The following is a 24,193-nucleotide window of genomic DNA, read 5'->3' on the forward strand; positions in this document are numbered from 1 at the left end:
GATTACAGGCCGTTCATCCTGCCTCTCATTGTGAGCACCAACAGGGCAGGATGTATTTAATTTCCTCCTATTCTTCCTTTTGTATGATTTGTAACTAATATAAAGCAGCAGTGGCCTATAGCAGGGATTCCAAAACTTTCTCTGGCAGATGAGATGGCCGTCATGGAAGGAGTTTGCATTCTCACCATGACCACTCGGAGCGGCAGAAGCACGGCGTTTCAAGCATTTAATCGGTCTCTTTAAGCTATTCATTAGGCTGCCTACGAGTTGTTTTTCTGCACCCACGACTGTAAGACTTGGCGTTAAATTGTTACATCGATTCTGAGCTGAGCCCACAATCTTTCAGAGAAGTCCCCTGACCGGAGAGCTGCTGTTTTATTCTCTGGACCAGCAGGACAAATCTGGGGAAGGTAGAAGAGCATTGTTTTCCCTTCCACGTGCAGCAAGGCCTTCAGGGGGGGGGGTTGCAGGCTCCGGAAAAATATCTTGTACGGTACAATATGTTACGTGCTGAAAAAGCCAAAAAACTTAAGTTGCACAGTTGAGAACTGGTAATCTTCCTCCAGCCACTGACAGGTTTCATTTACTGCACATATTGTGATACTTTTATTTAATTTTCCATGAAATGGCCCCACAAAACCCTAAAATATATCGCTGCGTGAAATGGAATGGTTTCATTTTGATGCGTTTAAGTTTGCCAACTTTGTCTCAAAGGTCGGGGGAAGGCGTTGAGATGGAGTGGATTTAATTAGTGTTTGCTCTGATATCTCCAGTATTCAAATGCAATGTTTGCCAGTGATATATTAATAATTTACAAAACAATACAAGGTCTTGATTGTGCAAGTTGATCAAGTTAATTTGTTTTTGGACTTTCTTTCTGTGAATCAGCCCTCCAGAAGTGGCTTGAAGTTATGGTGTCTTATAGCCAAACTCGACTGGGCCAATCACAATAAAAAATGTTTAAGTCCTGATTTTTCCGGTGATACACAAGTCTCTCCAGGAGTTCATTTTTTTATTTAATTCTAATTCCAAGAGTATCATTTATTAATCATAATTAATAAGCCATTTAGTGATCGATTGTGAAGCAGCCTCATTTGTTTCATCTTGATCAGCTTAGTCACAGCTCTTATATGTTTTACTTTTTCATGCCATGTGGTGTTATTTATTAATCCATTATTTCCCAAACGTGAATTTCTATGTATTAATTTATTCTGGGTTTATCACAAAAGACAACAAACGTCATGAATGCACAGCAGAGTTCTGTCGCTCATTGCAATGATAATGAGACTTCAGCTGCCATGTCTTCTCTCTCATCCTGTCATGTCAGCGTCTCACCACTTGAGGGAGCAATAGACCAGTCAGACCAATCGCATCCTCCTCCTCCTCCTCCTCAGTTATAACTACACTGCATATAGAAGAGGGCTGGCAGATCTTCATGAAGCTCTCCTGGTGGTCTGTTGTCTCCGCCTGAAGAGCTGCTGCATCTCTTCCTGCTGTCACACACACTAACTCAAGGCTGCTAGCTGGCAGATACCACAGAGTTTCCACAAAATACTGGACCTGCAGCTCACACCACTGTTGGTGCCAGGCAGTCTGGCAATGGAGCAGTGTAGCGTCTGGTGGAAAGACTGTATCAAATGTTATGGTTTAATTAATTTAATACCAAAAAGAAGCAGTACATCAGGCAGGGAACAATATTTTTTTTTTTCAAACTGGAAATTGGCAGAAGAAGCAGCATTTATTCAACACCGATTTCACACATTTGGAATTAATCTTAGCTTGCCAGCGCACACAAACACGTGTACATATACATTCACAGCAACTGTGCAGTGTTTCATTTTTTCACATGAGGAATCGTTTGTGGACAGGTGACCTTTACCCTGTTGCTGCCTCCTGGAGGACATTAGGCCAATATACAGCGGTGCTGAGGATATATAGCTTTGCATTAACACCTTCATTGAGCTGTAACTGCTACTGACCAGACATTCAACACATGGGCTCTTTTATGGGCATTTTAACCAGACTATATTTAGCAACATATAGCATATGTATCCAGTTTAAATGTGCTAGGTTTGACATTCACAATAATAATATAGCAGAAAACAATTATTTCCTACGTCAAACAAAAACAAAAGCAGAGAATGAAGTTCCCAGCATGCCCCACTGGCTAGTTCACTGCTACCAGTCTACAGCGATCTTATATGGCAGTAACAGCTGATAACGGCGTCTAGAGTGTAGCTGCTAAAGCATTAGCACCCACCCTCTGGTTAGCCTTCAAGTAAACATTGTTATCTCTGCCAACACTATTGCCGTTGTTTGCATTGTTAGAACTGTCACTGTTAGCTGTGAGCAGCTGGCTCAGCTGTCACCATGTTGAGAGCCGCTGAGAGGCAATATGAATACTCCCAATATCATATATAGCACCTTTTGCTAAACAATAATGGAGCATATTTCATTAGATTCATGCATCTAGCTGCAAACGAACTAGGCAAAAGAACACAGACATTGGACAGAGGAAGAGTGCCTGACCCATCTGTCAAGCATGGTGGAGGTAATGTGATGGTCTGGGGCTACTTTGGTGCTGGTAAAGGCGAAAGGGATTTTGAATAAGGAAGGCTATCACTCAATTTTGCAATGCCTTGCCATACCCTGTGGCCAGCGCTATTGAGCTGTTGTGGGTGCAGCTTGACCGTATGGTACGTGAGAAGTGTCCATTAAGCCAATCCAACTTGTGGGAGGGGCTTCAGGAAGCGTGGGGTGAAATTTCTTCAGATTACCTCAACAAATTGACAGCTAGAATGCCAAAGGTTGTAATTGCTGCAACTGGAGAATTATTTGATGAAAGCAAAGTTTGAAGGACAAAATTATTATTTCAAATAAAAATCTTTATTTCTAACCTTGTCAATGTCTTGACTATATAAAGAAACAGATGATCACAGCTACTGTGTAAACCCCAACTGCTGCTACAATGCCCCTTTTCTGAACTCTTCAGGTAAGTATCTCCAAAAACTTTTCATCACTCGAGCTAATTATCTTAAGATCCCATTACATAAAGAAATAATTGTGGGTTTTTTATTGGACAATGCAGTATTATACGAACATCAGCTAATAACAATGGTAACAATGGTGTTTGAGCTCATAGGCTACATACGGTTTGACAAAGGACCTTATGTGATACCACCTGTCTGGGATCTTAAGTCAACACAACATCCATGTACCAACCACATCAGTGAATGGCACCAGTGGTCCGTCCCATCTGTGCAGAACAGCAGGGGTGTTGGAGCTGGTCCCAGCTGGAGACTAGCAGAGTCATGTGGCAAGCTGGCACCTCTTTGACTGGGACATGGTGCAGGCTGTGTGTGATGGAACAGCTCAGAAAGGAAATAATGCAGCCTGGATGTTGTCTAACCCCAGAAATGTTGTTCCATTAGACATAAGCATTGAAAAAAGCGATAATTGACGTAGAAAAACGATATCTTTAACTGCATGATTGTGTCATGTCCCTACTTTACATTCACTGAATTTTAAAGGTCCCATATTATGAAAAACAGGTTTTCTCTGGTCTCTACACCTATAAACTGGTCCTCCCTGAGCCTGTCAACTCCCAGAATGAGGAGAAGAAGCGACTCCTGCATGGTCTCTGCAGCCCCCCCCACTGGTACAATGGCGCTCCTACAGGCTGTTAAGATTCAGCTCCCGCTTACGTAACAAATCGTAACAAACCAACATAAGTGCTTATCTTCTGTCCCTACAGAAGAACAAAATGTTTCATTTTTAATGACAATGTGCCGGCTACGGTCCGTGTTAGCTTGTATGTGTGTGCTAACCACTTCATATCGGACTGCTTCAGTAACGAGGGTCAGTACAAAGCTGGCTTTGCCTCGACACTGACCCTCGTAGAAGGATCTGTCCCAACCATACGGGACCCAGCAACTTCACCTGAGACACATAGGCGAGCCCTAGCGATACATCCATGTAAACATTGGCGCATGCTACCGCTAGCGTAAGTGGCATTGTGTCTGTTGCTCTCCAAGTAGGCATTGACAGACGGAGCTCATTAGCATTTAAAGGTGCAGGCACAGAAACAGCCTGTTCTCAGCAGAGCTCATTTGAGCAACTTTTAGACAGCTGAAATTCAGGACCATGGATGGGTTTGGGGCAATGCATATCCAATACAGTGTTGTTGGACCTCTGACAGCTGTGTGGAATTTATGGAAATCAGTATAATAGGGGACCTTTAACTTCTGCTTCAAACTGCAGAAACTGTATTTTCAGTCTGACAGATCCTTATCTTCACTTTTCAGAACCTCCAGTTCTGAAAAGTGAAAGCCAAAGCTGATCTGCCTTAAACGTGCATTCTTTCTGCTGGCCATCAGGGGGCGTCTCCTCTGGTCGCAAAAGAAGTCTGATTATTTGGAAGTCTATGAGAAAATGTGCCTACTTCTCACTTTTATATTATTATCTCAGTAAACATCGTAAGCATAAGTTTATGGTCTGAATCAAGTCTTCTTGAAATGCATGATGTTTATTTAGTAAATGATGGTCCAATAAGAGTCAAATAGACCATAAAGCTGGGTATGCTTTATTATGGTTAAAGCTGTAATCTACTGTGGAGTCGGTCGGATGGTCATTGGTCGTCGAGGTAGACACTGACACTGGACTCAAATTGCTCCTCCTGATAGGCAGACCAATGCCATATATTTTGTTTTGTGTATTTCTTGATATAACGTGTCCATTTAAAGAATATATTTTTACTGCATATTATCATCCTTAAAGCTGTCTGCACACTTGACAAAATTGCATTGCAACACTATCCTGCTATAACGCTGGATGTCCAAGCGGCAGGTAGAATAGAAAGATGATTATGTCACTGCTGTTAAGTTTGCCCTTAGTTTCTAAGACACATGAGAGCACCATGGTAACCACCTGCTGGCCTTTTAACAATAAGAGCCCTAATTCCAAGTGTACAAAGAGTCTTAAGAGGGACTTAAAGGTAAATGCAGCACTTCAGATCATTATCTATCAATGCACAATTATGGCTAAGTGACTTTGTAGCGAACCACAGCCAGACAATGGTGAAGCTTACTGATGTTTTCAAGAAGCCTTTATTTATGCTCAGCCGTCATCCTTGTTTGAACATAAATCTCGCTTTTCATTCATATCCGTTCTTCCTTTAACACCGTAAGAGCTAAAGGACAGATAAATGAAATAAAATGAGCTCTTATAAATAAATAAAATTAACCTTTGTAAATGATTTTACCAAAATATGCCTTATGACAATATCTTTGAGCCTTAATCAACATTTCGCATGAGATAATGACAATACACTGTTTGCCACAAACACATAAACAGATTCAAAGACTATTATTAGCTCAATCATCACCACCATGAGGCCAAACATATACACTACACAGAGGCTAACATTAGCATGGCTTTTAGCGTATATGACAATTAGCATTTTTCCACACATAAAATCGAACAAATTACACGTGGCTGGACGTAAACAACATGTTGTTTACACAGTACCTTGTTCCCAATTCCAGCTGGGTGCTTAACCATATGACGTAGAACCCTTTAGGAGCAGAATTATCATGCCTGACTGCACCGTTTGCCGTCTGCTCAGAGAAAACGTAAAGAAAAACGCGACACGGGAGCTTGTTACTTCTGGTGCCTGATCGCCGATTTTTAGAGTTACTTACAGACTTGGCTAAACTAATGTGGCATTAGTCCATACATTGTCCGAAAGAAAACTGTCTTTATAAAAGATGAAGATACATCCTCATATGTGCACCGAATCCCAAACTAAGATGGAAAAAATCAGAGTATAAGAGAGGTAGAGCCAGGACAGCCACACTTAAACTGTTCTTGGCCCTCAGATGATTTCTGCCTGATGGGAGGTGAAGTGGAGTCATCAGTAAATCCCTGCTGGAGTGTTACCGACAGGAGATTAGAGCGCCGGGATACGAAGCTGTGCCTCCGCGGGTCTGGATCCCCATTTGTCAAACGATACCGTATAACTCGCTTTTTTCCAAGCAGGTGGAAGAGAGGAAGATAGAAATATCTGCCCACCTCAGTGACATATGAACAACCCACTCCAATGATAATAACATGCAGGAATCAGGCAAAACTCTCAGTTGAGATACACTCAGGTTTGATGCATGCAGAGGTCATAGGTCAGAGAGGCAATCAGCGAAGAAAAGGTCATAGGGAAATCACAGGGGAGAGGGTATTCATTACATCAATACATTTACATTTGCATTTGACATTTGACATTACATTTAGGTCATTTAGCAGACGCTTTTGTCCAAAGCGACTTACAATAAGTACATTTGTCGAAAGAAAGCAACCACAACATATCATTGCCAATAAAGTAAGAGCTAAACAATAGAAACAGCTGTTAGGTCCTCGACTGAGTAACGTAGTAGCTGTTCAGCAAACATACCTTAAGAACAACAGTGCTATGATCAAAGTGCTATAGGTAAGAACATAGAAGTGCTATGGTGGTGTTAGTGGGTCATGCTATGTGCAGAGTCGAGGTGAGTCTTGAGCCTTTTTCGGAAAATGGCAAATGACTCTGCTGTCCTCCTGACATTCGTCGGGAGTTCGTTCCACCACTGAGGACCAGAACAGAGAAGAGTCTGGACTTTGCTGAGCGACATTTGTTTGATTTCAGCGATGGTGGTACCAGCCGGCCAGCTGAAGTAGAGGAGCGAAGTGCTCGCTTCGGGGCGTGTGGTTGGACCAGTGTTTGAAGGTAGACAGGTGCCGTTCCATTGATGGCCTTGAAGGCCAGTGCCAGTCCCACATGGGAGAATTCGGGTAGATTGAAGACAAGGAGTGCTGCAGCGTTTTGGATACGCTGCAATGGTCAATAGACAAGATGATAATGCTACCTACTACTACTACTACTACTACTACAACTACTACTAATACTACGATTACTACTTCCTCAGAGCTTCTTCCCATCATGCCTTATGAAGTAAATAAACAATCTCCAGATGATGATCTGTTGATAACAAATTGTTAAAAGTCAAATTACCTGTGTTTCTTATTTCCTTCTTATTGCTAAATGGTCAAATGTCATTATTGATATAATACTGTAAATATGTTTGACAGCAGCATTGTTAAGCACCAATCAGAGCTGTTTTGAGTAATTGTCGAGTTATTCGAGACATCTCCAAGTTTAGCATCAAGTCTGTCCCCAAGAAAAACTGCTTTCAGATCATCTTTTAAAGTTTGTGAGAATTGTGCTTTTTACATGCAGTAGGTGAACCCAAGCCCTTCCATAGCCATTAAATATTATTATATATTAAATACTCTAATTGAATATCTAAGCCAGACGGACCTCACACCTAAATGTTTTTGCTTTCAAGTTTCTGGTTCTTATTTTGGTGACTTAACTTAACCTAACCCTCCCATAAGACATGGGAGGGTTAGCAGCTCTGCTCTTATGACTCATGACATCAGGAAATAACCCATCATACCATCTACGAGGCAGAAATATCGACAACAGCTCTGATAGACCAGAATGCAACGTTCCTACAGCAGCTTTTCTCAACAGGAAAATACCTAATTCACTGTTCTATTGAGATAGTGACAAGTTCGAGGTAATATCTGCTGGTTAGCAAAAGTCTTTTCTCCCAGGACACATCCAGGCATCTTCACCGCAATTTGATGATGCCGTATATAATGTAAAGTATGCTTTTTCCTGTAATCCCTCATCATTCCCCATGGTAACGTAAGCTAAAGGTAACACCCGCACAGAGGTACAGGTTTTATAGTGGTGTGTGGGCCGGATTGTGTATACGACTCTTCGGAGACCCGTCTGGGAATCCAATAACAGTGTGAATCTGATTACTAAGCCCCTGTGTTTCAGAAATACACCGACAACCTCCCGATTCTGATTCGCTGTGCAGCATTCGAGCTGCCCACGCTGGGCTGTAAACAGGCTGCCTGTAATGGTTTTCCTTGATGGCTCTTTGTTGATTGATTAGCATTGATGTGATTATAACCACGGTGATAATTCCCCAGTGTTAATAATAGCAATCCGTGCATGCACGCAGAAAACAGAGTTCAGGCTATTTATGATATTTTAATGAGGAGGTTATCATTAGGTTAGGGAGGGTGGTGAATAAAAGGTCATGGCCAGCATTGATATTTTTTTGTGTGGTTCTTGTCTGGATTATCAAGGACTGTCTGCATTTTCTGCCAGCACCAGATGAGGAGAATGGCAATAGAGCACTATTTGTGGGCCAACCCAGATGTCTGCATCGCCCTGGTTTCCTCCACAAAAATCCAATGGGATCTTTTCCCATTGGATTGGGAAGTCTGGGCGTCCCTGCTCAGGCAGCTGCCCCCGCGACCCGGTCCCGGATAAGCGGATAAAAATGGATGGATGGATGGATGGATGGATCTTTTCCACTGGCTTTGCTTCAAATAAACTCTGTGGCAAACAAACATTTATGATACTTACACATTTTGCTCAGCAAGATAATCTTCACGAATAAACATATTTTATATAAACACACATTTTTGATTGTTGAAGCGAAATGCAATCACCAGAAGTAAAAAGCTGACATTAGGCTATAAACTGCACCACGGTCGCATGACTTCAGGTCACCACCAAAAAGTTAAAGGTGGACTCTTGTGTCTTATTTTGAAACACATAAAACCTTCAAGAGCTATCTTTACGGACGTATTTCATGCTGTAGAACACGTTAACTCCAGACCTTATTTCAGTTCGGATCTCATTGAGGCGTAGACGCCGTGTTCACAATCCGGACAATTTATTAAATGTAGGTTTTCATCTTCCCCCCACATGGGAGATCCCCTCCAACGTTTACGGATTTTGCTGCTTCAAAATAAAAGCTCTTATATAACAAAATAATGGGGAACTTTTACTGTGGAAAATATATATGAAATAAAATGTTTTACAGCCACTCCTTTGACCACAAAATATAAATGACTGAAATGAAATGAAATGATATTCAAACAAGGAGGATCTGATTATTTTAATTTTTACGTGAATGCAGGCAAGCAGGAAACCACAGTTCTTACTGTAGGCGATGATTGGCCGAATATTTACAGATATGGTCTGGGATTCTGTGTTAATTTTACTCTAACCCGTCTTAAAATATCCAGCTCATTCTGATCCCCCATCAAAAGTGACACCAAGTGAAGCCGGGCAGCTGTTGACTTTACGGCCGTCTTATTGAGTTCTATTTCACGACCTCTGTATCACTTTCCGCTCAACTCGGTTTTTTCAACTGCAAAGTGACGAGACATCTCAGAAGCATTAAAGATGCTATGTGGTAGGCTATGCAGGGCCATGGTCGCCCCACCACCAGCTCCGTTTCTGTTTTCTTCAAGCAGAGCTGGGATGAATTATTTATGTTATTTTTAAAGGAATAGCAAGAGAAAATAATGTACTGCATATATATCAGTAAAGATACTGTTTATATATCACACAGCAACATGACTGCATCAGGTTCTCAGTCATCCAGGTCATGAATCCCTGACAGCTTTATCGTAGGCAACTGGACTCGCTTGGGTTTTTGAAGATGTTTCAAAGAAAGTTGCCTGGAATTAATCTCACAAAGACACGTAGGATGATACACAGTAATATAAAGGTCATTCTCGCTTATCAGCAAACCTCACATGTCTAGTCCTGCCAGTTTTGGGGGCTACAGGGGATTTTAAATGTGAGGTGACATCAAGGGAGATATTTTCAGTACTCAAATGTTATCTTAGTCAGCACTTAGCCTACTTTCAAAATGTAAAGTGCATGGTGTGAGGGTTTTAGCTAAGGTGATCTAAGGCTGAATTCATGCCGTACTACTGACATATCTCATATTAATTAGTAAAAACCCCTTAAGAGATAAAAGTAAAGGGGCGGTCAGTGGCACAGTGGTTAGGGCAGCCGCCCCACGTACAGAGGCTCCCGCCCGGGGACGTATTTCCAGCATGTCATCTCCCTCTCTCTCCCTGTTTCCACACTGTCTGAAAAGGAATAAAAAGGCTTGAACGGTGTTCTAGCCAAGAAAATAATCTTTAAAAAAAAGATAAAAATAATAATAAATAACACTGAAAAATCAAGTTCTATATAATAGTTTAGAGCTTTGTTTCAAAAAACAAATAAAAACCTAATATAAAAATACAAAAGATTCATAATTATGGGTTATGTATGTGTGTGAAAATGTCAAAACATTTAATTTAAAACTTCCATAATGATCCTGGCTTCTCAATAACAAGAAAGCAGGAAATCTTTAAAACCCAGCTGATATGAAAAATGCCTCTTTTTAAAAAAAAAAATGTTTTTACTTTTTTAAGATCACATCCCATCATATGTTCCACCTTTTTAACAACATATGCCAAAGAAATTACAAAAAAATAAAATGTCTTCACATTTTTATTTTATTTTCAAACTTTTTTTCTTCCTGGAAACAAAAATAAATATGACATATGCTTTCATCAGCTAGTACTAACCAATTTCAACCAATAATATAAGGTCGTGAGTTTGAACGATCAAATCAAATTCCTTTCAATGTCATGTCCCGCCTCCCGTTTGCGCTATGGAAGATAGAACCTCTTTAAATGCTGATTCAGCCTGACTTTGAGAGCTAAATCTATCCATCTAATCCGATCCTCCATTTCTCGACATCTTAAAACGTTCCCCAGCAACACAAATGCCAACCAACATTCCCGTTGCACACCACTAAAACCTGACACACATTCCAGGATATCGTCTCGGCTGTGAGGGGGGGTGACGCGTTAGGGTCGAGGATCACATGCATGCCTTATTGTTATGACTTGTGGTTGGCAGGAAAGTCTCCAGAGACAGCTGCAGAAGGACTAGTGTGTCATCGTCCGGCTGGGGGGCAGACAGGCTCTCTGGCATGTGAGAGGTCTCAGGAGAGTCAGCTGCCGAGGTCTTTCCTCACGCTTTACCACCAAGCTCAGTATGTTTAGTGCACATTTCCTGAACTTTCCTGAGGTCCACCAATCAAAAAAAATAATAATGGTGAGGACATTTGTTGCATTAACATCCATAAAAAAATCGTCCCAGGCTTATGATCAAATGGCTGGACTTCCAAAATACACGTGGATTGGCAAACTCTCTGAATCTGACTTAAAGGAACATTCAGATGCTCTGGGAAGACACATGTATTATTATTACTCGTTTGAATGTGTATGAACAGTTACCCTAATAACCACTGTTTAAAAGACACAAGATGGATCAAGAGAGGAAGGGGCCCCACAGAGACCACTTTTGTTTAGGGTTCAGAGTCTTGTGCTACACCCCTGCTTCTCAGCCTCACTCTTAAACGTTTGAGCTCCTGCCCCTCCCTCCCAAAAAGCCCAGTCCACCCTGATCAGTCAGCTCGCCCCCTCTGTTGTGATTGTCAACTTAGTGTGTTTGTCAGAAATATCACACCCCTCATAACCAGATAAGAGGAGTTGTTCTGCTGAGGAATAGTGATCAAATTCATTTCAGACACTTGTTCCATAAAAAGCACATCTCCACTTTCACAGCAGAAAACAGTGTCTTCTCAACATGGTGACTCCATGCTCAGCTTAGAAATTATGCAAACAAATTACTTGGTGACGTCACTCTTTCAGTGGAGTCAAGATTTCAATTGAGGCGTTCAGGAGCCGAGTTTCTGTGGAAGAAATAATTGAATTTAAAGCATTTTATATGAACACGGAATACTGAACTTGGATTAATGATCAGATGTCCAACACAGATCATCATGATTTCTCTCTGACAGCTGCAGCATATTTAGAAAACAAAAATGTTGTGGAATGTTATCCACTTACCCACATCCACTGATATTCATCAGTATATTTTTATTTTTCAATGTTGATGCAGGTCAAGGAAGAAATGCATATGCTTTATGTGAAGAACATTTTTATGGTCCAGAAGAGCCGGTCAGCGTTTTATTAATACTCAGAGGCCTAAATATACTCCTGACCTCCTAAAATTTGGACTTTTACAGCCGAAAGGCTCAAGTGGTGGCGGGCGTGACCAAGGTTGCCAAGGCTGCCAAGGTCCTAAAGTGGCTAAATGAAAGTTGCAAGTGTTTGGGTCTCACTGTGGATCTGAGGTGAATCTGTTCTGGACATTTCAGAGGAGAACACTTGAATCATCTCAGTAGAGAAGGCTGAGCTCCTCGTATCTGGATTATCAGAAGGATCCATTGTTTGTCTTCATCGAGACCTTGGACTGGTGTCTTGCCGGATTAACTGTAAAGGCCTCGTTGACAGGAGCATCTCTCCTCTTCCGTCCACACACATGCAGGAGTGACAGTGAGTGTGGTTACATGCACGCTTTGTTACTCGGAGACTTTCTGGTGATATACCAATTTTAATGCATTAAATTACAATATTTACTATATCTGCCATTTTAAAACATAACCAGGAGGCATCTTATTTAAGATATGGCAAATAAAAGTATCTTAACAACATGTAAAGTGACATCAGTATGTTTAAGTGACATTTTTTGTGTGTTTTAAGTATATCTTATTTATTATCAAGATAATATTATGAACCCCAATTATTTTGACAATACATCATCAGATTTTCCCAGTCACGGTCTGTTCTTATAGAGTCTCAGACTCTGGTAAATGTACAGTTAGTTCCCACTCCTTGCTTTGATGAAATGGTTTAAAATGACGTGTTTATATTTAACTATCTACCTGAGCTAATGTGTCAAACAAGATGTGTGAGTCAGCCCAGACAACAGAACAGCAGTGACTTCAAGGAATTTGACCTATCTTCCTCGACCTACATGAGATGAATCATCATACCATCTGAGGCGTTTCCGCTGGACATGGTTATAAATACTGGCGTCCAGCATAGGTAGTCACAGGAAGAGGTGATGGAATATATAGGTGTGAAATTTGCAGGAGGGAGCTGACAGGTTCCTTTTCAGACAGTAACAGATATCTGGAGCCCTGTGGTTCGAGTGTGAAACGGTGAAGACTAATGCTTCTGTCACCACTAATGGTGTATTCAGCCTGAAATAGAGGCAAAGGCCTCTGCAGTAACCAGCACAAGACTAGCATCTCAATCTATGACACATGGCGGCCTGTCCTTGGTTTAAACTTCAACCAGGAAAACTTAAAAGAGCAGGGTGAGAGTCTCCTCTGAAGCTAAAATTATGTACATGTCGACAATTCCTTCGGCATGACAGTTGTCAAAAGCTGGAAGTAGGGTGTGTGAGGGCAGGCTTGGGTTTCAGGCTGCAGGGATGGTGGGATGAATCACTTTGGGGACGTTGTGGGGGGGGGGGGGGGGGGGGGGTGTTGTTGCTACTGGGAGGAGACTTTGCTTCTCGGAGCAGTCAAGTACAATGTGCTTCCGAGTGGAAAGCTGTGACAGAGGATAGTTTGAGGACAGGCTGCAGGCTGACAGAGCAGCGTGTAGTGATAAAACAGGAGGCCGGAAACCTGGCTGACACCAAGAGAGGTCGAGGCACAAATCTGAACCGCAGACCCCGAGCAAAGCACTGAGGAGATAAAACATGGGGGTCTACAATGAACAAGGGTAAGATTATTAATCCTGAATCAGAGCCTCTGGTGCATTTAAGAGATGCAAAGTTGACTTTGAGGCACGTTTTATGTCATTTAAATGCATTGTTTGTGAAATTGCTGCAATATAATTAGGAGAAACAGGGTGAGGTGATCTTTTTTTTACAGAATTTAATGGATTTCAAGTTCATAGTTCATTCTAAATGACATATACAAATGATAGTACTTTTTATACTTGTAAAAAGTTATACTGTCACTTTACCTGTTACAATTTTAGCTATACGTACACATCTACCCCAAATTGATATCACATTTTAAGCCCGATATTTTAACTTCTGCACTATTTAATGTATCAGGTTGTATTTTTTTTTTACTTATGTTATTTTGTTTTCATACAAATTTGATGGCGATTCTCTGTTACTGTTGTTCACATGACCATAAAGAACTGAACGACAAATTAGGGGGGAAATCTATAACTGAAAGAATTGCATGTTTCTGACTTTGTTTAATGATGACAAGTTCCCCCAGAAGTTGTGACCTGATGTTGATGTCTGCTTCAACACTGCGTGTTTTAGGGCGGCCCTGCAGGAACCAGAGTCCCGCCATTCGATGATCAAAGAGGGGAAAGGCGGGTCCCGCCGTCGCCCCGTGTCCACCCTTCACAGACAGCTTGGCACACTTCCCCCAAAAGACGTCTTCAATGACATGATGTTTGTGGGTCAGTTCAGTTTCAGAGATTCTGATTTCAAGGAGTACTTTATGTTTAAGCTGTTCTGTGTTTTCTGGGTGAAGGACAGAAAGAGAGCAAAGAGTCGATTACAAAATCACAACAGCTGATTGTGAGGAGCGTTCTTGAGAGTTTAAATGAACCCGGCATTTACCAGGTAGGGCAAGTCTAACAACAGATGTTTGAGTTGCATTATGGGAAATATACAAATAGGACCCTCCAGTTATTTCAGATATTTCCATCTCTGTTGCATCAGAGTTGACCATCCATTATTTAATGTGTCTCGTACAATCCCACCAAGTTTGTGATTCAGTTTCAGACATCTTTATTGATCCTAGAAGGGTAATTCATTTGGAGCTTACTCAGAGACCACACACACAACTTCCAAACTCACAGGCAAGGTCGTAGGTAGGTATTTGTGGTCCACAAATAATTCATAAGTGATAAACATAATGCAGTTTGCTGCTGCAGAATGTGATATTAGCCGAGGACAGACGGAGATGCACACTCACTCACTCACTCACTCACTCACATGGGACCTATCGCATGATGAGATAATGAATAAATCTGTATCACCATCTCACATTAAGGTCTTCAAAGACCAATTTAAAGGCCACTTATTGGTGGATCTTCTCGGTATGGATACCATGCCGTCTACTGCGTTCACCATTAACTCTAATTGCTGCAGTCTGTTAAAGAGGCATAAAGAGGATCTTCGTTAATATTTAATGACTAGCTAACATATTTCTCAAACAACTTCAGTCTCCTGTCAAAGTTCTCCATTATTATTTGTAATATCTCAGTGAATAATGAAACTACCACTAATGCAGCCTCCGGAACAACAGTGCATCTCCTGCATTGAGAGGCTGGAGGATTATATACTGTGTCAATACACTCAGCCTCTATAGGATTTAACTGAATATTGTAAAAGAAAGGGAAGGCTTGGGACTATTGATTTAAAAGGGTAAATAGAAGGCGAAAGCAAAGAGCATTAAAAACCGACAGACAGGTGACAAACCTCAGTGAATGAGTAGAGAAACATAACAAATGCCCTGATACAGGATGCGTGGGAGCACTGAATGTTTGAACATGATGTAAACCAAATGGCCTTCGCAATCAGTAGACCTTGACCCGACTGAAAGAATGGGAGACATTGTCAGGCAGCACTCTCTCTCTCCCACCACCATCAAACACAAAGGCCCGTCGAGGGTCCGTGGCAGCCCAACACCACCACTCTATGTTGGCTTTAACATTCGTCACCCATCTGTAAATCTGCCATCTTATTAATTACTCATGAATTTGAGTTCACTTTGGCGATTTTTCCCTTTTCTGGATGCACCTCTTTCTGCCAAGGATCACCATGGAAACCAGACAAAACAGCTCAATACTATTGGATCCATGCCTGAATGCATTTACTGGTTCAACTGCATATAGAGAAATGCAAAAAGTGAGATATGATTTTTTTTCATTATTATTATTATTATTATTATTTAAAGAAGCCAGAAGAGGAAGTTCTGTACAGAAACATTTTCTATTATCATATTTTCATAACATCTTTTTTGTGGATTGACATTACTGACATATATATTTGTAGTTTAAATGAATGAATTCTGTTATCGGTTAGTGATTAATTCTGGGGCACAAGACAGAGATGTAGATTCCTGCACCATTGAGATAGGGCTTGTGAGGAAGAAGAAGATATGTTTACCTGAGAACCGTAATGAAATAACGAATGCCCCGTCCTGTTTGCAGTCGGGGGATGGACCCAGGATGACCCCTCCTGTCCAGTAGAACAGTTCTGCCCCGAGTACAACGAGTGGAGGTCAGCGGCACACATGGCGAACAACCGTGGCAAAGTGGCTGTGGGCGCGCTGGACGGAAAGATCTACACAGTGGGTGGGGAAGATAAGGTCCGGTGTTACAGCAGTGTGGAGAGGTTAGTTTCCTCATGTCTTTGTCCTAATTTGTCCATAGTGGTGTTAGTTTAGCAATTGCTTTTATCTCTAAATGTCAAACTTCAATCTAGCGATATCACTTTAAGTTCCTGAAGGTGACGTTTCTCACTGTAAGAACCTCATATCATCATTTCAACATATGTTCCTTTCATGCTCCTTTTCCATTTCATGTACCAGTAAAATGCCAACTGCTGGATTCACGAGAGGTAGTATCTGACATCGTTTTTCAGTTTAAGTCCATTTTCTGACACAATGTTATTCAAACTGACATTCCATTACCTGAAACACAGCAGGAGAAAGAGGAAGCAAGTTGGGGTGACAGTTTAATTTACCAGCACTAACAGCAGCACTATAGGACAGACAAGGCCCCAAAACCTGGCTATGATACAGTCAACTGTACTGTAATGTAACTATAGGTTTTACAGGTGGATATTCCTGGCTATGAAGAAAATAGATATGTTCTAAGAAAAATTTAATCTAGAATGTATCCTAAAATGTATCATATAAAACATTTTAGAAGAAACAAAAGGAATGTTCTCACTTTCTTCAGTTTGTTGTGTGTCATGCCCAACCCTAAATCCTGATGTTAATATTAACCCTCAATATCACATTGAACAAAGCTATGTGAACCACTCTGGGACATTCATAAATAAAAGGAGTGGGCTTCTGTTGTCTGAGGCCCTTCGTGACATAAACAGACATATGGCCAAAACGACGTGGCTCATTGCCCTCTTTAAAGATATAACCTAATCTGAGGTTTAACTAGAATAAAAAGCTGATAGGAATTAATTTGTCTAATACTGTATCAGTAGTATATGTGGGGGGGGGAGGATTATCTTTTTAAAACATTGTTGTTGTTGTTTACATCACTGAACAGCAGAGGTCAGCATTAAGGCAGAAATAAGATGTGTACTTAGACTTCCCAAAATCCTCACTTTCCTTGTTATTAAAGGCTCAGTTACCACACAGTAAACCCACTCTAGCAGCATCTCTTGTTTGCTGAGGATAAAACACAAACATTATTTTCCCATATCCTCTGTTATCTATATCCCTGATAACGTCAAAAATAAACTCTCTTTCACGCACACATGTATTCTCCCATTTCCTCTCCTCCATCTCAAACATGCTGGCTCGGTTCCCACTTCCCACAGAGGGCCACTCCGAAACTAAATTCCAGGCAGTTGACCCCATAATGATTCCCCTCAGCCAGCTGCAGACCAGCAGGGAAAGACCTGCTCCAGACCGATCAGCTGTTAGAAGCTGTTAGAAGCCCGGTTAGCTCTCAGTTTGGTTACCAGAGTGTGTCTAATCTCTGAAGGGTTCTAACAGTGCTGGTGTTTTGTAGGGTAATTGCTGACAATCCCACTCCACCTAAAGACTTGCCAATTAGAAGTAAGTGTTGTTCTGTTTTGTGGGCTGTGAGTTTTGGTCTAATGGCCTTGAATGGGGAGAAACCCATTCTTAATAGCCTTCCAGTTGAAGGGCAGATGTTGACAGAATTACAAGCATCTTTTTTTTATGAAAGCTTCTTCTCATGTTGGTTGTACTCAAGTTGTTCTTACCAACACCAGACTTTCCACTGCGGTTTCTTAGGCAGCTTCTCCAAAGATGTCGATGTGTAGAAATGAATCTGGTGGAATGAGAATGTGGACACTTTATGTGGACAGATATCAAGCCTGCGTCCGAAACCTGTGCGGCAGAGTCCTTCCTAGAGCCTTTGCACCTGTTCCACCTGGGAAGTCCTTTCACACCCTATCTAAGGAAATCCCACTCTCCTTTCCACATGTCTGTCTTTTAAAGCCCTCTACTTCCTGATCGGCCTTCTTCTCACTCATCCTGACACCTTAGTAAATGTACCCTTTTCCTCTCCAATGGAAGAGGAGGTTGCCAGGCGCTCCTTCCTAAAGCTATATTTTGTACTTATAAGGTCATGTTTTGCTCAGCCATTTCAGCAGCAAAAAGATACTTAGTTACTCCCTTATATGGGCTTTACTTCCTATATAGTGTGTAACACACAGAAAGAGAGACACTGATTTATGTCTCAGGGCCTCATCAGACAGTTAAGTTTAATTTACTCCCCCGCTCCCTGACCCCCCTCATCCTGGCAGGTACAACCCCGACACAGACACCTGGAGCACCGATGTAGCACCCTTGAGCAGCCCCCGCAGCGGAGTGTGTCTGGTGGCCATGGACGGATGCCTGTATGCTATCGGAGGACACGACGGCATCACTGCCTTAAATACCGTGGAGAGGTGCGGGCTTGCATGATGATTCCTGTAAAAATGACTTATCTCTCAAAATGTACTGTAAACAAATGGCATCTCCTTGTTAGTAAGTGGGATCATTATTATTTCACCATAAAATCCTGCAGTCAAGGGGTTGATCTCTGTTTAGAATGAAAGAATGAAAGTGATGATGATTTTAAAGACCTGACATCTCTATTACTTTGAAGTACTCTGAAGTGGCAGAGAACAAAGACGTGATTCCTTTGAGTTACGTAAAAAAACATAAATGACTGGCACACCGTTTGATGAAGTGCCTTTGCTCACCTTATGTTTCTAGATATGACCCAAAAGTGAACACGTGGAGCAAACAGGCAGCGATGCCGACCAGACGCAGCAGAGCGGTGGCGGCTGTGCTGGAGGGTCAACTGTACGTGATCGGAGGGAATGACGACGACATGGCGCTGAACTCAGGTGAGAGACATGTTGAGTCATACGTTACACAGTGTCAGAGTGAAGCAATCTGAAATGAGAGAAAACAGAAAAATCCAGTAAATCCCCACATTAACGAACGTCACGCACTTTTGCTTCGATAAATGACTCAGAGGATTAATTGAATCTCAGAATTGGCAATGATTCATTTTTCGACTAATTGTTTCCACTGACTCTCATCCGAAACCCAATAAAAATGTAACTAACATAACATAAACATATTTTTAATTATCTGCCAGTGCAGGTTTTTTTATGTGTTATTGTGATGTGTCATGTTTTTTTTTTTTAGCTGACAGGATTCATACAAAGTAACACAATTCATGAAAGCACCCTAAAGTGGTGCTGGTTATTAATGTATTTGGTGATGCTGTCTACAAATAGACAGATGGTATTTTGTGAATTGACTCGTTCCCACCATGAGTTAAAAAAATAAATCAAAATCTCAGATTTCTTTGAGTGTGGAAGGACGTAAGTCACACGTAATGGCAAATTTGACCTTTTATTGTAGCCCATATTCACACACACACACACACACACACACACACACACACACACACACACACACACACACACACACACACACACACGCACGCACACACACACACACACACACACAGGCATCCTGAAGCCCCCTGACCTCACCCAAGATAAACAGGGGTTATGTTGTGCTGCCACTTGTCAGACTATTTCAGTCTGTGAGAAGAGCAAGTCAGTGAAATTCCCATAACCTTTTTTTTTGGATCCCATCAGGCTTATATTATTATTTCCTTATCATTTTATAGGGGCGTTTATTGAAATCTAAATACAAATCTTGCTTACTGGCAGACAGTTTGAGCTTTTTTTATGTTTTTCTAGAATATCATTCAATGTACCCTAGGCGATTTTGTCTATAAATATAAGCACTGCCTGTCTGTAAGGCAGTGTGTGTGTGTGTGTATTATATGCTATATATTGCCTGTTATGACTCCTGCCATCCTCTAAATGTCCCCCAGTGGAGCGATACGACCCCGTAGATGGAACCTGGTCGATATGCGCCCACATGCTGAGTCCCAGGGAGAACGCCGGCTGCACCGTGTACCTGGGACACATCTACGTGGCTGGGGGCAAAGACGAGCTCAGCCTGGAGCTCTGCGGTGCTGAGAGGTTTCACCCGGACTCCATGAGGTGGACTCCTGTCAAACGCATGAGGAGCAAGAGGGATGACGTGAGTAATGGACCGTGGGACCCGTCGGGTGTCAGGCCTCCAAGATGGAGAGTCAAGCGTCTGCATGGTTGAGGGAAAGACACAATTCTCCTCCACAGAACACCTCACGTATTTAAGTGCAGGTTTAGGGTGGGATTAGTTTTTCTGAATGATGCAGTCTGAATATTGGCTGAGTTTTTAATTAGACACAAAAACCGAATATGGAAGAAATGAACAATTTTGCCGTGATGATGGCACTATGATGAAAACATTATGGGATCACCAGAGATGTCACGATGCATCCTGAGGGGGTCGCTATCGAGGCTAAATGGCGCCTTGATACCATATTATGAGCAAGCTCAACCTATTGAGTTTGTGCTGCTACCAAAGTATATGATGATGCAGTGTAATGTCACTCTCTTTCAAACCCCCCTGGTTCGTTTGTAATATTAAAAGAATACTCAAAAGAACGCTTCAAATTTATTTTATTCATGTTTTGATGTCATTTTTCTGCGTTCCAGATGTCCCTTGTTGTCTTCAATGGTGTCTTGATGGCTGTGGGAGGCTCCGACGGCATCACCAATCTGAAAACAATAGAAGCTTACTGTCATGAAAGCAACACATGGAGGTAAGAGGGAAACCAACGCTGTGGCATCCTTCACATTGCTGTTCTTTAACTGGACTTCCAACAGGTTACTCATCATTTAAATAAGGCCGTGTGCCCTTAAAATCTCATTAATGTGGTTAACAGGGAAACCGGACTGTAAAAAGCCACTTAACAAACGGATGCAGGGATAACCAAGCCTTAAAAACAGTACACAACACAAAGTTTATAGGTCTATATATCTTCACCAAAAGCACATTAGCATGAGTGTGCAAGAGAGTATTGTTTGGAGATGATGAAGTGCCCTCTCATCCGCAGGACAAAGGACCTCTTTCACAACAATTGGCAGTTGCATGGCCTTTTACAGAGCTGCAGGAAAGAGTCCCATAACCCAGAGATGAGAGAGCATGTAAAATGAATGAGTGCCTTTTGTGAATTTGGAAGCCTTATTGTGTCTTTAAAAGCTTGTTGCTAACAAATAGCTAAATGAGACGACAAAATGTCATCGAGCTGCCTATTCCCCCGTGTTATTAGAGTCTGCTGTGTTCACTCATGTGACCATGGTGTAGATTGTTTATAGCCTCACGTTAGCTTTTTACTGCAAATAGCATTCACGCTTCAAAACCTCTTTGTTGAGGGAAGCAGTGCGATGCTGACTTCCGGGGTTAGCCTACAAAACCCTGTCATCCCTTCAGCACTTCGTTTACAAAAGCCTGCACTTCATAAAGGTCCGCCCCACTCTGCCTCTGATTGGCTCGTATAGATTGCCTTTTTTTCCAGAATTTGTTATGTTTGGTTGGATGAATGATTCCAACTGAGATGTGCATGTTTACTCACAGCCTTCCTGTATGCTCTCATGTCCTGGTTATGGGAGAAAACATTTTTTTTTAAATGTTGCTCTGTACGATGGAATTAAATCACAAATCTGTTGGAAATTAACATTTTGATGTGATGTGAGAATTAAACTTGTTGCAGAAAAACATGTTGATTTGGCAAACTGATCAACAAGAAAATAAGAAAATCACATTCACAACAAAAACTATTTTGGCATCAGGATCTTATTTTTTCTAAGCGAGACATGAAGCGTGAGACTATGAGATAGAAATGAAAACATTGGGTGGTATGACAGGATTGACATGATTGTAAAGACTGTGAAGAGAAAAAAAAGTGTAAAAAGAGTAAAGATTAAGAGTTATGGTCTGGGGTATTTTAAAATTCACAATATAATAATGTTAAAGATTGTGGCCTTGCTTGCCATACAGTTGTCAAATGAAATCCAAGCTTTGGACAGAAATACTTATACAGTCTGCTGCTTACAGCCAGACAAGCAGAGCCACTTTGTGATTCATGTACCAAGCTCATGCAAGGCTCCTATATCTTATATACGCCTTCGGGCTGCGCTGCTGACTGAATCTGAGTGCCTTTACGTCTGACTCTGACGGTTTTCTCCCTCCGTCTGTTTTTAGACACTTTGGAAGCATGAAGAGCAAGCATCCAGGAGGCAGAGTGGCCGTGCTGGGCCGAGACAACGCTCGCATTAAATGAGCTGGACAGAGGTGTTAGAAATAACCCTAATGAATGTACACCATACATATATGTTTCAAGCAAGACAGCATAATGACTGACTAATTGAAGGGTTCACTCTAAATTGAAACATCGCTGCATGAGTCAAAGCTGAAAATGACAGCGAGCATTAAATTAAGGCACATAATAGGCAACCCGGTTGCCATTCAAGTTGCAGATCTTTTTATGTCTCTAGAAACAAAGCAAGCCTCTTTTATTGAGATGCATCAGCAGCAAACGCAACTCAGGATGTGTTTCCTCCCGTCTCAAAACAGAAATATCAAATATTAGGATTATTTGGACTATATACAGCTAGTCTGACCAATTCATCAGTCCAGCTGTAACCATAATATAATATAATAGACTCAAAAGTGTCAAAGTGTTTCACAAAATAGTGCATTAGCATCTCGTAAATATTACGATCTGTGTACTGATTTATTTATTTTCTGATGAGAGAATAATGTGTGAGCCAACAAGATGGGGGTAAACATGGAAATAATGCAGGTGTTTGCTTAAAGAACGTGCAGGAATTTGTAAGTGGCAAAATATTTTGTATATTTTGCGTCAATTTTAACGTTGACATATTGTTTTGAAGGTGAGAAACTCAGGTGGCGTGAAGAAAGTGACTGTTGAAAGTAATTTGGCCCATGATATGTGTGTAATGGTCTGTTTTATACATTGTGAGAATTGCTGGACTGATCATTGTTTCCCTTCGAAATGCATTTTGTATATTATAGATTGTCATGTTGTACGTGTACAACATCAGATTTTCAATTCCCCCTCGGCATCGAGGGTAAACAACTTGCTCCACCACGTTTCATCATTGATCTGTGTAAACATTGGACATCCAGGAGGCGAGGCAGCCCCAGAATGGGTTGTGAGCAAACAAAAATCAACTGGATGAAGTTTGTGGAGAAGAAATGTGTGGGAATCAAGATCCTGTGTGAGATAAACGAGTGAGTGAAATCTGACTGCTGGCATGGGAAAGCGGCGTAAGTGGCTGTGTGGGCTTTGAAATGATGACGCTCAGAGCTCTTTCCCCTGGAGAATAATGGGCTGAAATGTGGAGAGGCTGAGCATCAGGAACCACATAGAGCGACGCGGCTTCTCCCGGAGACACACACACAAGCAAGCGGTGTCTCCATCCAGTCCCTGAGCGCGCGCAGAATGAATATATTTTTCAATTTGAGAGGGACGATTGTGAGACAAGTAGCAGAGGACAGAGCTCCTGCAGGTATGTTTGAACCGAAAATAGCAGACTGTGGATTTATAGAAGTTGCTGAGGCTTTGCATGCACTGTACTATCATTGATGTTGCATATTGCGGAAATGCTGAGGAAAAAATGAATAAATAACTTATCGTTTGGGTAATGTTGTGGTTTAATTCCAGTGCAACATTTTTTTGGTAGGATTTACTTGTTTTTACTGACTGGTATGTAACTGTTATAGCATTCACAAGTTGCACATTCCACCTCTTACCACCAGATGACTCTGGCTGATGAAAACACACTGGATCAACAGCAGCATTTCACAGCATTACAGTGCTTATAAAACCAGAACAAGCAGATCTTATTTAAGTCTAGACACAAAACTACAGTCTTGCATCAACAGCACAGACAAGGTGACTTTGTTTAGCGAATGGGGTGGGCAGAAATAAATCATCATGACGATGCAGAATTACAGTTTCTATTCTGGGGTTTTCATTTCACTAAACGCCTTTTTCTGTGCGTGTGAGAAGTTTGCTGTCAGCATCAAACACATCAGTCTCCCCAGTAGCCGCTGCAGAGTTCTCCGGTAGATGGCGAAGCGCCTGGTAGGTGACTGGGGCGCCCTGCTGCTGATGCTCCGTCCTGGGAAGGACAGGATGCTGATGCTGGCAGGAAAACATGGGAACCAGCAGGGAGCACAGCGCGCAACGC

General features: G+C 41.6%; 1 protein-coding gene across 1 annotated transcript; it reads left to right on the plus strand.

Moving 5' to 3' along the window:
- The first annotated feature begins 13,276 nt into the window (after positions 1-13,276).
- LOC311022785 (uncharacterized protein) lies at positions 13,277-22,546 on the plus strand. Its single transcript, XM_084024336.1, has 8 exons — positions 13,277-13,545; positions 14,105-14,247; positions 16,009-16,192; positions 18,320-18,463; positions 18,774-18,907; positions 19,918-20,129; positions 20,630-20,736; positions 22,179-22,546. Exons 1-8 carry the CDS (start codon positions 13,523-13,525, stop codon positions 22,255-22,257), a joined length of 1,026 nt encoding a protein of 341 aa, XP_083880462.1. The 5' UTR covers positions 13,277-13,522; the 3' UTR covers positions 22,258-22,546.
- The last annotated feature ends 1,647 nt before the right edge of the window (positions 22,547-24,193 follow it).

This window comes from Eutrigla gurnardus (genome assembly GCF_963514095.1).
Source record: "Eutrigla gurnardus genome assembly, chromosome: 13".
In the NCBI taxonomy this organism is placed as follows: Eukaryota; Metazoa; Chordata; class Actinopteri; order Perciformes; family Triglidae; genus Eutrigla; species Eutrigla gurnardus.

Bases quoted from the DNA above. Each gene is read 5' to 3' on its own strand.
- LOC311022785 (XM_084024336.1), top strand. From the start codon at position 13,523: ATGGGGGTCTACAATGAACAAGG. The intron at 13,546-14,104 runs GTAAGATTATTA...TGCGTGTTTTAG, and splicing joins GGGGTCTACAATGAACAAGG to GGCGGCCCTGCAGGAACCAG. The intron at 20,737-22,178 runs GTAAGAGGGAAA...GTCTGTTTTTAG, and splicing joins CATGAAAGCAACACATGGAG to ACACTTTGGAAGCATGAAGA.